Below are 15431 nucleotides of genomic sequence, written 5' to 3'. Positions count from 1 at the left end.
GTCTTTGTTAAAAATCAAATTCAACCAAATGTGGGGCTCTCCAGCAGCCACACCAACCACACTCCTCTCAAATTCATGACGTCACAAAATCCCCAGGCACTGTCAGCCTCACCCTGAGCCACAGGAAATGAATTTTCGTGTTTGTAGAATGTGAACTTTTGTGATTTGGGACAAAGAGCTGAACTGTCTGCTCAGACCAAATGACCCTAATCAAATCAATCCACAGAGATGAGGTTCTGGTTCACTGTTCAAAATAACTCCATCCTTACTGTTAAGTTTTTTCTTTAAGACCTGACTCATGGTGCATTTAAGACATAATGCCGTTTACACCCAACACATCATCGAGTGTGGCGATTGTGTAAAGCGAGGCACACCTGGAGTCATGAAAGACCCTCAGTGATTCCCTGGGCGCTGGGGCTGAGGGCAGCTCAGCTGTCGCTGCTGCAAACAGGTGGTGTAAAACAATAGCTCCACTGAGCTGACGCACTTTCCAAACTCTCTGGCAGCCAAGCGTCCGGCCAGAGAGTGCCAGTGAGCAGCACAGGCCACCACTCTGCCACCAGTACACCAGTGCCCACCACCCATGGAGCCCCGGCCTCTCCTCCTGCTCCTTGGCCTGTGCTCAGGTAAGTGTTAAGGTCGGTGGGGAGCTCTCCTTGGAGGCTGAAGCCCTAGAGGTCCCCAAACCCAGTCTTGCTTCTTTGATGGGAACCCAGAATGGCAGGGCCTCACCAGCCAGAGGCTGCTGTGTCAGTTTCTCCCTGATGTTGGCTTGATTGGGTTTTGGATAAAGATTTTAGTCTGTGTTACTCAATTAAAATAGGAACTGCCTGGTCAAAGACTGCAAGGTAGACATTCGGGTCTCTCCCACTACCAGTGCCTGGCATCCGACTCACCAGCATGAACAGATCAACACCGCTTGTAAAACCTGGGCCATTAGAGGTTGTGGTAGCGTCCCGGAGCTGCTTTCTTACCTGAACAACTATAGGGACTTAGAGTGGTGCCTTATAATCACAAACAGTATAGTTAACAAGTCTTTTTAGCGCTCTAAGAGAATTCTAATAATGAAGGGGATTGATTGACAGCTACATGTGCTGAAGAGAGAAACCTGTTAATAATTGTAACTAAACTCTCCATAGACATGAAATGTTTTATCTTTTTAAACCTCTGAGACTAAAACAGAAAAGTCCGCGTGAATGCATTCCTGCCTCCTTTTTTTAAAGGATGTTACTGTACGTAGCTTTGGGTTTGAATTAAAACTATTAAGACTTGAACAGTCCTTGACCTGCATTCTGCTCTGGAATGTGTCACAACACAGCAGCTGAAATGCTATCCTGAATCCCAAACTTCCGGTAGAGGGAAATAGGAATTGTTTGCTGATTGCTTCATATAAAAGTTTACTGGTGATATCCCAACTGAGAAACAAGGTTGCTGACATCCTGTGATTTCTCTAATACTGCTCTGACAAACACGTGCCTTATGAGCAAGAGGTAAAGAGCTTTATTATTAATTTTTTTCAATAGCAGAGTTAAGGGAAATAGCCTAAACTCAGATAAATTACATCCTGTAGAATTTGAACTTGATCCAACCAAAGCTTGCCTGGTGAGTGTGTGTGTGTGTGTGTGTGTGTGTGTGTGTGTGTGTGTGTGTGTTTGCAAACACCACATTCAGTAATTCTTAAATGATATGCTTCCATATAAAAATCCTTAAGAGATTTCTTAGCACACCAAAGACTTCCAAAAATGCATGTTTAGCTGTTAAAAGAAGTATGTAATATGTATTTAGATCAAACCTAGAGTTTGCTGGTATCGATTCCCACGGGTAGTTCATAGAAATTTAGAGCTAGATCAGGTAATCTAACATCCCTGATTTTTTATTATTAGGAAACTGAAGCTGAAAGACATAAACTGACCTGCCAAAGGCCACTTAATTTATAAATTTTGGAATGTGATTAGTTGGAGACTCAGTTTGTTATGCGCACAGTCAGAAAACACAGCCTGAAATAGCCAAAGCTAGCAAGAAACACAGCATCAGGTTGAGAAAAGAATTACCTAAGATGACTAGTTCCTTTTGCCCGATCCAGGGGTATGTTCCTTACATAAAAATACAGATTGAGTCAGTATGGTACAAGAAGAACATTTTGAAATTGTGGCTGAGTTCCCCTACATAGATGCTGTCCTTCGTGGGCAAAATTCTCATTCAAATCAAGGACACTTTTTCCTGTGTTAGTGTAATATATAATGATCTCTGTTCTATTTATACAGCACCTTTCATTTCAATCTTCTCCTCTCTTCCACCCCTGGAATCCCAAGCACTTCACTGTCACCTTTCGTAAGACATATTACTTTACAACTTCTTTATTTGTGTAAATGACAAATGTCAATCTCTATGAGGCTAGGAAGACAGGATTCATGTCGGATTCACCTTTGAATGTCTCAAAGCTCCTAGAGCAATGCTCGCACATAGTAAATGCTCAACAAATATTTGATAAATAAATTTATGTTTCTACCATCTGAGTAAACATTATATTACCAATATAATTTTGCTAAAAAGAGAGACTTTGACATTATTTGTTTATTGGCATATTTGTTTATTTATACTCTGCCTTTTTACAAATGTATGAGTGTACTTCAAAATTTGTGGAAAAATGGAATTAAAAGATCATACTACTCTTTCCATGAACATTTTGAAGTACCTTTGTATTTACTGCAATTCATTGAATCCATGAAGAACTAATCCAACTCTCCAGTTGATATTGGAGTTGGGAAGGGAATCATAGAATCTGGCTTTGGGTCCTGTAAGTTTTCTATCACTCTACCCTGCTTTGGGAAGGAAAAAAGAAAAGAATACAATAAAATCAATCTAAGAAATGGAGACCTCTTTGGAAATTCCTTATGGAAGGAACAAATCACCTTGTTATTGGACAAGGTAGGTGAGGAGGAGGTGAATGTCCTGGAATGCTGGCCACGCTGGTTCCCCAGTCCTCCCTTCTCCTTAGTTGACCACAGGGCTGGCCTGCATGCTGACCATCTGCTCTATCCATTGCTTTCTAGTACGTTCTTCCTGTCAGACTGGAATAAACAGTCACTTAAGACTAAGCAGCCCAGGGCAATGGCAAAGCAATGGCTTCAAACTCTGTGGCCAAGGTTGTCAGTGATCCATTCCAGTCTCTAGCCCCCACCATGGGGTGGATGGGGCCTGGGACAGACAAAGCACGGACAACAGCAGGAGTGCCAAGTTCTAGCAGCTCAATGGGGTGACTGCAAAAACTGAGTCTTTGAACCACATACTCCCTTGAAGGGTCCTTGAACGCAGGTGGTTTGGGGGAGATGCCACGTGAAAGCTCTGTGTGGCTGGGCACCTTAGATGCCCTTGGCACCTTTTGGATTCAGAAAACTTGGGAAACTAGAAATGAAGAGGGAGTCTAGGTCAGGGCTTCCCTACACAGAGTCTATGAAGATAACAGTGAAGATATTTAAGCTACACTGAAAGTTTCAAAAATTCAAATGGAAATGATACACTTACCTTTAGGGAGGAGGTAAACTGCCTCCATTTATAATTCCACCCCTAACTAGCTGGGGAACCATGAATACATTGCTCAACTCTCTGAACCTCAGTTTTCTCATCTGTAAAGTAGGGGTAAAAACCTACCTCATAGGATCATTATAAGGATTCAATAAGATAATACAAATATAGAGGCTTTAACTAAGTTCTATGGGATAATCAAACACATACTTTTGGAGGGATGAAAATGTATCAATTCACTGCATAACATTGGTTAGGTCAAGCAGATCGAAAGTTTTGGGTTGAGAATGTGGGTTCTGAATTTGAATCCTGGCTTCAGCACTTATGAAATGTGGGCAAGTCACTTAACCTCTTTGTGCCTCAATTTCTTCATCTGTAAAATGGGAACAATAGTACCTATCTCACCCAGCTGTGCGAATTGAAAGAGTTAGTATATATAAAGCACATAGAAGAGTCTGGCATATAACAAGTTGGATGTGTTAGCTATTATTTTTATTGATAATAAAAATAGAAAAAGTAATTATTTTTTACTTAATTATTTTGTTGATAAACTCTTCCAAGCTTCAGATCCAAGGATAGAAATAATAAAGAAAATGATGACCTGTCTTAGAGGCGATAAGTTAACACTACTGGGTAAAAAGAGAAAGCATCTCACGCATTCCATTTTTAAAGTTTTCTTGGCACAGGGAGAAGTTATGGTGGCCTCAGCAATAACCTGCGGAAAGGGGAGATCTGGTTACATGAATCAGAGCAAATGGACTGTGTGTCTGCTTCCTCTTCCAACCCTGGACAGGCAGTCCCCAATCCACATAAGGCTTGAGTTACAAAGATCCTGCCTAAGGCACTTGTTGGAATTTAGAACCCATTTTCTCATAGGAATAATGGTACATGCCGTTGTGAGGTCTCCGGGACAGCCCACAACACACTCATAATATTAAGAGTTACTGCAAGAACACAATACAGAATGACAGTGTTCTTACCTGAGCTTTGCCCTTACCAGCCATGTGACCTTGGACAAGTCATCCAACCTCTGAATCTCAGGTGAGAATGTCTGCCTCACCTGAGGCTAGTGAGGATCACACAACATATTGGACAGAAAAGGGCTGCGGGCTCTGGGAGTATGAGATGATAATGCTGTCTATCCTGAAGGAAAAATGTAGTAAAGATTCCTTGGAATCACTTATGTTCCAAATAGGAGCCCCAAGTCAACATCAACAAAGCACAGGGTTTTCACATACAATTAGTGGCATGAAGTGCATTCCCAATGTTACACGATGATCACCATTACAAGTTCCAAAACTTTTTCATCATCCCAAAAGGAAACACTGTACCCATTAAGCAGTCACTTCCCATTCTCCTGTTCCCCCAGTCTCTAGCAACTATTAATATGCTTTTTATCGCTAAGGATTTACCTATTCTGGATATCTTGTACAAGTGGAATCATACAACATATGCCCCTTTATGTCTGGCTTCTCTCACTTAGTATGTTTTCAGGTTCATCCATGTTTGGGCACGTATTGGTACTTCATTCCTTTTTTATGGCTAAATAATATTCCATTGTTTGCATATACCACAATTTGTTCATTCATTTATCTGTTGATGGACACCCTTTGGCTATTGTAAATAGTGCTGCTATTCTTTTGGGCATGTACTTCGAAGTAGAATTGCTGAGTCACATGGTAACTCCGTATTGAACTTGTTGAGGAACTGCCATTTTATATTCCCACTACCAACATATGAGATTCCAGTTTCTTTACAACTTCATCCACACTTATAGGCCATTCTAGTGGGTGTGAACCAGCATCAGTTTTTAACTATTCGTGGTTTCATGAGATCTGAGGCCAGCCAGTCCAAGACTTTATTATACCATGACCAGACTCTGAAATACTGAGACTGGCTTTCTGTGGACTATTCTTCTTGTGTGTGCATGTTCCTGCCAAATTTGATTCAGTCAGCGGCTGTATTGAGGAATGTCACCTGTCCAAAGTACAAGTGTTGTGATCATCTGGCATGCCTCACTGTTGCCTGGTAAGGGACCACCCAGCAACTGTGCTTAAAAAAGAACTGAAGGCAATACTAGCTGCATTCAAGAGCACTTCAGCAAGGGGCCCATGTGCCTTCCATTAGCTGGTCACACCTCAACTCCTCATGTTAGTGTGTGTGGACAGTGGGGAGCAGAACCTGACAGGGTGTGTGTCATCTGCTGTCTCAGCTGGCCTCGTCCAGGGCTCCGAACATGAGACCCGTCTGGTGGCAAAGCTATTTAAAGACTACAGCAGTGTGGTCCGGCCAGTGGAAGACCACCACCAGGCTGTGGAGGTCACCGTGGGCCTGCAGCTGATACAGCTCATCAATGTGGTGAGACAAGAGCGCTCGGGCTCCCACCGCACCCACACCCTCACCCTCACCCAGGGCATCCCTCCCTGGGCTTCCTTCTCTACCCCCTAAAGAGGGGCCTTATCTTTTTTCAGGATGAAGTAAATCAGATCGTGACAACCAATGTTCGTCTGAAACAGGTAATTCAGCCAGATGACTGCATTTATGTTGCTTTTTCTTCATCCTGAAATTTAATCCAGGCCCAGAGGAAATCCCTGTGGGAACAGGGATATATACCAAAATGTTGTAACTAGGTATTTTGGGATGGTGGGAGTATGAACCTGTTTGGTTTTTGTTTTTGTTTTCTTCTTTGGGCTTTTTCTGTGCATACTCGTGTTTGCTAGGGAGGGCTGCTGTAACAAAGTACCACAAACTGTTGTGGCTTAAACAACAGAAATTTATCTCACAGTTCTGGAATCTAGAAGTCCAAAGTCATGGTGTTGGCAGCGTTGGTTCCTTCTGAGGGCTGTGAGGGAATGATCTCTCGCAGGCCTTTCTCTGGCTTGTGCATGACCATTTTCATGTTCACATGGCTTTTTCCCTCTGTAGGTGTGATATATATGTGGGGTGTGTGTGTGTGTGCGTCTTTAAATTTCCCCTTTTTATAAGGACACCAATGTATTGGATTAGAACCTACCTTAATGACCTCATTTTAACTTAATTACTTCTGTGAAGACCCTGTCTCCAAACAACATCACATTCTGAAGTACTGAGGATTAGGGCTTCAATATGAATTTGAGGAGGACACAATTTAACCCATAACATTGTGTTATCCAAATTTGCTGCACTGGGCACACATTACTTTTATAATGTATGAAAATACATAATACTTTAAAAAATAACAGTTGCTTGCTTAAGGAAAATATCCGCACAAGGGTCATTTTCCTTTCCTGGTGGTGGATCTGCCACCTCCCAAGCTGTGTGACTCCGAGGTATCTTTGTTTTCTCACTGTAATGTGGTGTCAGTAACTGCTCCTACCTCATCGGGCTGTTGTGAGGACGAAATGAGTTAATACAGGTAAAGTGCTTAGAATAGTGCCTGCACGTAGTCAGCACTACATGCTTGTTATTAGTGTTTATTAAAGTGAAAGCTAAATTCTGAATCAAACTTTTCTCACTGAAGCACAATTTCTGTCAATATCTGAATTACCACGTCCCTCAGAGCTTTTCATAACCCTAGATTTTTAAAAAATGTTTTTGGTTTTTTAACTGGCTAAATGTCTTCTTGCTAGCAATGGGTGGATTACAACCTAAAATGGAATCCAGACGACTACGGCGGTGTGAAAAAGATTCACGTTCCCTCGGAGAAGATCTGGCGCCCGGACATTGTTCTGTACAACAAGTAAGCGAAGGCGACAGGCGTGGGGGCGTTCCCGGGGCGTTCCCCTGGTGGCGCGCGGGCCCCCAGCACGCACCGAAAGGCTGCCCCGCCCGGAGCGCCCCGTAACAACCCGGCTAGAGGCCATATGGTGTCTCGTGTTATGAATAGAAACAATTATGGGAGCCAAATTGAATCAGGGCTGTGGGTGGGGGACAGTTAATCCCGGAGTGCTCCTGAAGCGTGTGTGGCAACCGTCCAAGGCACCCAAACTTCCTATCACTGAGCTCCTTGGAATCAATCGGGAACGCTATCCCGACCCCCCGCGGCGCTCATGTCCGAGGTGCCTGCGTCACACGTCCACTGGGCCCGCGACAGACTGCGTGTTGTGAAATTACAGTATGATTCAAGACACTCCGGTTTAATGACACGTTCATTATCATACTCCCTTCATTGGTCAGGGGATGTGCATTTCAAAGAGCATCCTTTCCAGGCAGGAGCAGGTGACATGGGCCTGGAGGATTTACGGTCTGACGTTACACACCATGTGTCTCTCGTGAGCAAGCTGCTCGTCCTTGCAGACGTTCAGGGAAGGTGGCCGGGGCTGTACATGGAAACGATCCCTGTAGGGCAGCCCCTCCCAACTTTGATTTTCCACCACATATTGTCCAATGATACTTAGGATTCAAGCTTGAACCCAATTATCCAGCCATTTATGTAACCTTTTTGGACTAAGATGCGAATAGAGTAGAATGTCTTGTGTAACCTTCTCTTTCAGTAAGAATTTGAAGGATGCAAATTAATACATCCTCTGGTTCTATTGATAAGCTCACTCAGGAACACCCTGATGGGGACAGAACTCTGTTTTAACCTGCTTACAGGTTGAGACAGACGAACCTGTGACCCACAGCTTCTTTGGGTTCTTTTAGAAGGGTCCAAATGCCTCACAGTTTTCTGGATAAAGAGTCCCACTTCAGCCCCAAGGGAAGATTAATGGGAAGAAAATCTCTTGATTTATGACATGAGAGACCAATCAATATATGCCATTTATATCCCTGAAATATCACCGAGGCAACAAGTCCCCTGAACGCAGGCTGTTCTTGGGAAGAGTAAACTCTTCCTGAATAAGGCCTGTGGAAGTGATTTATTATTTTTTAGTAGCTCCCAGGGTGTTTTGTCTAAATGAGAAATTATTGCCAACATTTGAAAATCAGGAAATATTACATTAAAATCTGGATTTTTAGCCTCTCTAGAAAAATCCACCATTCAAAAATCTGCAAATATTTGATTAAGAAAACTAGATTGCCATCCTCTAAGGAAGACCGCAAATATCTGGCAACGTTGGATATTCACTCCCATGTGGGCCACAGGCAGCGCTATGTCAAGGCGCCTTCCTGAGAGGACAGAGTCCCATCCGCTCCCAGTCCTCACCTCTCTGGCCCTGAGGCTTCAGTTTGTGACCCCACCCCACTGAGTTCTAAATAGTTCTTTAAAAGGTGATGGATCTCCTTTATCTATCACAGTAATAAGCCACTGGAGGTACTTTTATTTAAAATCCTGGTTTATTTCCCAATTAACTCTCAAAGTATATTGGGGAAGGGATAGATGAAGATTAACATAAGTATTACTGAGGACTGGGAAAAAATCAGGGATGCAGTGGATCCAAGTTTCCTATTCTTTAAAACTGTAGACTCCCGGTTTCTTCCCCAGATATTCTGATTCAGGGTTTACTTAGACAATGCTCAGGAATCTGTATTTTTAACAAGCAGCCCAGTGATTCTTATTACCAAGTTTAGGAAATATTGCAATAGATAAAAACACTGCCTGAAAGAAAGCATCTATAATTAGCACCTGATTCATTAACAGCTGTCGCCTGTTAACATCCCCAACCAGAGCGGAAGGCTCATCTGTCACTTGGAGCCATTTTCGTCTTTATTCTAATTGTAGTGCAGATGGTGACTTTGCCATTGTCAAGTTCACCAAAGTGCTCCTGGACTACACTGGCCACATCACATGGACACCACCGGCCATCTTTAAAAGCTACTGTGAGATCATTGTCACCCACTTTCCCTTTGACGAACAGAACTGCAGCATGAAGCTGGGCACCTGGACCTACGACGGCTCTGTGGTGGCCATCAACCCGGTAGGTGGTGACCTTGTGGGATGAGGTTGCTTTCAGGAAAAGTGTGATTCAGGTTTCCAACCCTCAACTCCAGTTAGATCCTGGGCATCATCTAGTTTGATGGTTCTCAATTGGTGGAGAAGATGGGAGCTTCAATGATTCCCCATGCCCAGGCTCAGGCCTAAGAATTCTGATGTAATAGGTCTGGAGTGGGGCTAGGGCACCAGTATGTTTTAAAGTTCCCAGGTGACTTGAATATGTAGCCAAAATGGGGAATCCCAATAGTGCAAACCCCCTCATGTTATAGGAAAGGAACCTAAGACCCCAAAACATTAGTGGCCCAGGACCCCTCCTGGTTATGTGACCCACAGAGCTGGAGTCTGTTGCCTTGTCACAGCTGATTAGAAAACGCTGCCCCTCCTCAGAGTGACTTGTCTGCATTTCCAAACCTCATTTTATTTCTCAGGAAAGCGACCAGCCTGACCTGAGCAACTTCATGGAGAGCGGGGAATGGGTAATCAAGGAGTCCCGGGGCTGGAAGCACTGGGTGTTCTACTCCTGCTGCCCCAACACCCCCTACCTGGACATCACCTACCACTTCGTCATGCAGCGCCTGCCCCTCTACTTCATCGTCAATGTCATCATCCCCTGCCTGCTCTTCTCCTTCCTGACTGGCCTGGTGTTCTACCTGCCCACAGACTCAGGTGGGTGCAGTTGTCATGACTGCGGCTGATGCTGTCCGGTCTCCTGCTGCTAGTTTAGGGAGAGCCAGAAGTAATCATGTACTAACAAACAGAGGCAGACAGACCCCAATCATCATCACCGGGAGGACACACTGACCCGGCAGCCACGTGCAGTGGTGAAAGTCACTGTGGGTGGAGCTCAAGCTGGGGCAGACCTCCAGAGCAGGCAGAGCTGGACATGACCCTCAACATGCTCAGTCCATAGCTTAGTCTAAAGTGAGTTAACCACCAACACCTACTGCTGAATACCACCTGTGTGCCCAGAAATGTGTCATGCCACTTTCCCTATGAACTTACTTCATATATACTGACCAATACGAGTCTTGCTCCTTCACCTGCTGCTTGCCACTTGAAAATAGCTTTTGCATATCTGTTTTCCCCATGGCATGTCTTCACACGCAAGACCATACTTCCCAAGTGGCAATTTTTTCTCACGTGTCAACCTGGACAACTAACTTACTTCCTACTGAGTAATCGCAGCTGTGACATAATTTCATCAAGCACCAATAATCTACTGAAGAGGGGGAAAGGTACCAATATGCCTGCCAGCATGTCACTACTCATAAACAATTTATGGCAGACAAGAAGGAAAAAAAGACGGTATAGACAGTCCTCAAACTTATGACAGGAAGCAGTTTTATCAAAAATGTAAAAAGCATGCACACAAAATTTAAACCCAACTTTTTGACTAGGAACAAAAAAGATTATTCATTCACTCATTCAATGACTGTTTATTGAGCAACTGTTATGCAGCAGGGGTACAATAGAGAATAAGGCAGAGAGTGCCTCACCCCACAGAATGTGTGTTCCAGTGATTGTACTACTAGTGTTTTTAAACAAATGATCACAAAAAATATTTTTTCAACTTTCTATCAAATGAAGCTTCTTAAAGTGAATAGCAAAAACGCTGTCAGGGCAATATGGAGACTAATCAGAGTGTCTATAAATATCAAAGATTTAGGACAGCGACTAGACTATACTTCATTAGTGTTAGCTATTACTATCATTATTAATAATCAAGAAATTTTATGTAACTTGATAAATATTTTGTAGTTATAATCCTGTCTTCTTTTTCACTTTTGAGGACTTTCCTACCCACCAGGCAGAGTTGACAATTTCTTGTTTGCATTCGCTCTGTATCCTATACAGACTTCTATTCTAGCATCTGGAAGCATCCAGTATGGGAAAAGTTCCATACGAGAAAGCAGAGCAACACAAAGCTTTCCCAGGAATATCAATGGCAAGACCAGCCAAAGAAAAGTCCTTTTCAAGGCTCTCTACTGCATCATAGGTGGTCAATCCCCACAAAAATACCCCAGTGCATTCAGCCCCTGACCTCCTGCTGCCATGCTTGCCCAGCAAAGACTCCTGAGATGATAGAGCCTGAAGAAAATCTCTGTTCCCTTAGTAGGAAAAACAAAACAATAGATAAGTGAGAAAACAAACTTCCTCTTAGATGAAAGTGAGAAAGTGAGTGACCCAAATGTCATTGCTATCAGAAGATCACCTGGGATGCCAAGGACCTCCTTGGCCTTGCAGACTTTGTCCTTTTCTTGGTTTGGGTCTTGCAGTTTGCTCCACAAATGACAGAAATATGCATGTACTTCTGGGCTGTCCATCCATCAGCTGGGTAACCTATAGGCCAGGCTGTGGTTCAGTTTTATGAGGCTTAATACATTTTGCTGCACAAGGAGACACTGCCATCCCAGTTCTAGCTTGACAGCCCAGATCTCCTCTCAGTTCCCTGGGCTCCACCAAGAAAGAGGATTCAGGAGCATGAGAGGAAGTGGCTATTTCCTGCTTGGCAGCCCCTAATGGAAATGCTTGCCACTTGCCATTGTCAGTAGAGGTAAGGTGCTGAGGTCACATAGGAAATTCTGCAGAAAAAACCCAGAAAAATGCTGTGAGAACATGCCAGTCATCATATTCCTCCTGCCTTGAGTCTCAGTGGTGAATTAATTTGCTAGGGCTGCCAGAACAAAGTACCACAGATTGGGTGGCTTAAAGAACAGAAATTGATTTTCTCACAGTCCTGGAGGCTGGGAGTCTGAGATCAAGGTGTCATCAGGGTTGGTTTTTTCTGAGGCCTCTCTCCATGGCTTGCTTCTCCCTGTGTCCTCCCACGGTCTTCCCTCTGTGTCTGTGTTTTAATCTCTTCTTGTTATAAGGACACCACTCATGTTGGATTAGTCCCCTCCCCTATCACCTCATTTTAACTTAATCACCTCTTTAAAGGCCCTGTCTATGAACACAGTCATATTCTGAGGTCCTGGGAGTTAGGACTTCAATGTCTGAATTGGGGGGTGGGGCACAATTCAGCCCATCACAGGTGGGTTGTTGTGTGTCTTCTTGTCCTTCCAGGGGAAAAGATGACTCTGAGCATCTCTGTCTTACTGTCCTTGACCGTGTTCCTTCTGGTCATCGTGGAGCTGATCCCTTCCACCTCCAGCGCCGTGCCCTTGATTGGAAAATATATGTTGTTCACCATGGTGCTTGTCATCGCGTCCATCATCATCACCGTCATCGTCATCAACACGCACCACCGCTCACCCAGCACCCACGTCATGCCCGAGTGGGTGCGGAAGGTGAGTGGGTGAGGCCCCTGCAGACCGCACACACGGAGGACATCTACAGGTCTCCCCTCACGCAGCCAGTGGAGTTCCAGCTAACACTTGAGGGTATTTAGGAACAGAAAGTCCTTTCTGGGCTTTAAGGGATTCTTTGGAAGAAACTTTCTCTGGCCTCTTTTTAGGGGTAAACAATTCATGTAGCCTTTCCAGAGAGGGAAGAAAAACAATGAACAAAACCCACTCCAAAGTCAAGCTTAAAAAAATCTCTTTGATTAGAGATGAATAAATTGCTTTCCTTTTATTCAAATGCTGTGAAATTCTTGAGATTTCTGTTTGTATGTCTTCTAATTTGTGAACAGATTTGTTTGTTTCTGCTGGTAAAATCATCTGTTGAGAATAGAATAAGGGCTAGAGATGGGGAGCTATAGGAGAGAGGGATAAAAAGTGAGTTTTAGTGAAGCACTTGGTCCCAAATACACTATTGAATTTTAAAATGTATTAACATTTCAAATAAGTCCAGGATCTCTTTTGCAGAACGCAAAATATTTAACAGGAATTGGCAGAGATATTGCTGCTTTCAGTGTAGTCTTTTTGGAGGAAATTAAGGGTCCCTGTTTCTGTAAAGACTTTGAGATGATTCCTGGCAATACCTATGCTGCTGTTTCTTTTGGAATAGAAGAAAACAGTCTCGCTGTTTTGTGGGTCCCGAAGCGAAGCGTATATATCTAGGCGGAGGGATCCCTTCTTTAACCCTATGATCGTGAGAACACCTGCCAGGACATTTCCAGTGCCAGTAAGGAGTCCTGAAGCGTCATTGGTGTCTCGGGAGGTCGATGGCTGCTCACAGACTCCCTCCAGTGGCGAACTGCTCACATTACAGAATCGTCACAACCATGGCAGTTTGACATGCCGCAGAATACATAGGAAGGAATCTTTGAGAAAATCTAGTATAGTCTGTTTGTTTTAAGAACAAGCAGGCTGAGGCCCAGAGAAGCTGAATGACTTTCCCAAGATCGCATTGCTAATTCAAAGACAGAGTTTGATGCTAACCCTGTTGACAATAATTCTTATACTTGGGGCCGAGCCCGTGGCGCACTCGGTAGCGTGCTGCGCTAGGAGTGCAGCAACGCTCCCGCCACGGGTTCGGATCCTATACAGGAATGACTGGTGCACTCACTGGCTGAGTGCCGGTCACGAAAAAAAAAATAATAATAATTCTTATACTTGAATTTCTTTTTTATGTTAGGTTTTTATTCACACTATCCCAAATATCATGTTTTTCTCCACAATGAAAAGACCCTCCAGAGAAAAACAAGACAAAAAGATTTTTACAGAAGACTTTGATATTTCCGACATTTCTGGGAAGCCAGGGCCTCCGCCCATGGGTTTCCATTCTCCCTTGATCAAACACCCAGAGGTGAAAAGTGCCATCGAGGGCGTCAAATACATCGCAGAGACCATGAAGTCAGACCAGGAGTCCAATAACGTAAGCTTTGTGGCTTGAAATCCACACCTCTGGGTTTAAATGATCAAATGCACGGGCGCATATGGATGGGTTTAGCTTGGGGGTAGGTTGGTATTCAAGACACAGCTATTGACCTAAGATATACCTTGGTGACCACCTCTAGGCCACCTTTGTAAGTCATCACATTGTCAATAATCTATTCAAAAACTAAAGATCATAATGCCAGCCAAGGGATGTTGAAGGCTTCGAGATCTATAGGTTGAGGGGCCCATAGATGACACGTAGCGTGAACACCGAGTCCAATAGGCACTTTGGGGAACTCTGTCTAACACTCTCCTCTCTCGCAGGCGGCTGAGGAGTGGAAGTATGTTGCGATGGTGATGGACCACATTCTCCTCGGAGTCTTCATACTTGTCTGTATCATCGGAACCCTAGCCGTGTTTGCAGGTCGGCTCATTGAATTAAATCAGCAAGGATAAGCGGGAGCTGAGATGAGCCTAGCTCTGCCCCAGGATCGGCCACAGCAGAGAGAGGCAGGAAAGAGAGAAAGATTTGTCTACCTTGATACACTCTCACTCATCAAATGTGTCATTTTCTGTGCTTGTTATTAATGATAATGATTTACGTTTACATACGGCATGGCTTCAAATTGTTTTCACATTGCTTCTCCCTTCAATCCTGCAGTGTCTTAATGGAGAGGAACCCTTTTGGGTGAATGAAACTGGATTGCTAAAAGAAGTGTTCCTTTCCCAATGGCATCTGAAGAATTTTTCCCAGTATAAACAAGGTTTTCTGCTGCATTGTCGTTGCTGTTCTTTTCTTAAGCAAAGAGCACATCCTTGCTTAAGAGCCAGTTTTATATCTACTAGGAAAGCCTCACCTGCCAGTCCCAAAGAGAAAAAGCATTTAATTTGGAGAGAGAGGAAGCAGTAAGTAGGAAACAAGGTAACTTCCAGAATGGCCACCAAAATGTACACTGCAACGAAAGTTCATGTTTTAAGGTGAGGGAAGGTTTCCCAGTCTAACACGGCATCTGGGTTTGATTCTCAGTGTTTAGAGGAAAACAGGTCCTAACATGTATGAGGGTACTTCAAAAAGTTTGTGGAAATATTCATATTATCTTTTAATTCTATTTTTTCACGAGCTTTTTGAAGTACCCTCATATTGAATGTGAGGGCCAGGCACTGGGGGAATCGTCTCGCCTATATGGTTTTATTTTATCCCCATAACGTTCATAACGTGTCCCTATTTTAAAAATGAGAAAACTGGGGGCCAGCCCATGGCTCACTTGAGAGAGCCTGGTGCTGACAAC

At 43.8% G+C, this 15431-nt stretch overlaps 1 protein-coding gene across 1 annotated transcript; it reads left to right on the top strand.

Moving 5' to 3' along the window:
* The first annotated feature begins 491 nt into the window (after positions 1-491).
* Positions 492-14919, top strand: CHRNA1 (cholinergic receptor nicotinic alpha 1 subunit). The gene is made up of 9 exons (XM_063093223.1): positions 492-626; positions 5738-5883; positions 5997-6041; positions 7134-7243; positions 9167-9362; positions 9808-10045; positions 12446-12669; positions 13901-14140; positions 14467-14919. The coding sequence occupies exons 1-9, from the start codon at positions 584-586 to the stop codon at positions 14596-14598; spliced, it is 1374 nt and encodes a 457-aa protein (XP_062949293.1). The 5' UTR covers positions 492-583; the 3' UTR covers positions 14599-14919.
* Positions 14920-15431: the final 512 nt, after the last annotated feature.

Source organism: Cynocephalus volans, chromosome 1, assembly GCF_027409185.1.
Source record: "Cynocephalus volans isolate mCynVol1 chromosome 1, mCynVol1.pri, whole genome shotgun sequence".
Classification (NCBI taxonomy): domain Eukaryota; kingdom Metazoa; phylum Chordata; class Mammalia; order Dermoptera; family Cynocephalidae; genus Cynocephalus; species Cynocephalus volans.
Note: the sequence above shows the minus strand (reverse complement) of the source record. Positions and strands in the feature narration are given on the sequence as shown.

Bases quoted from the DNA above. Each gene is read 5' to 3' on its own strand.
- CHRNA1 (XM_063093223.1), top strand. From the start codon at position 584: ATGGAGCCCCGGCCTCTCCTCCTGCTCCTTGGCCTGTGCTCAG. The intron at 9,363-9,807 runs GTAGGTGGTGAC...TTTATTTCTCAG, and splicing joins CTGTGGTGGCCATCAACCCG to GAAAGCGACCAGCCTGACCT. The intron at 10,046-12,445 runs GTGGGTGCAGTT...TTGTCCTTCCAG, and splicing joins CTACCTGCCCACAGACTCAG to GGGAAAAGATGACTCTGAGC.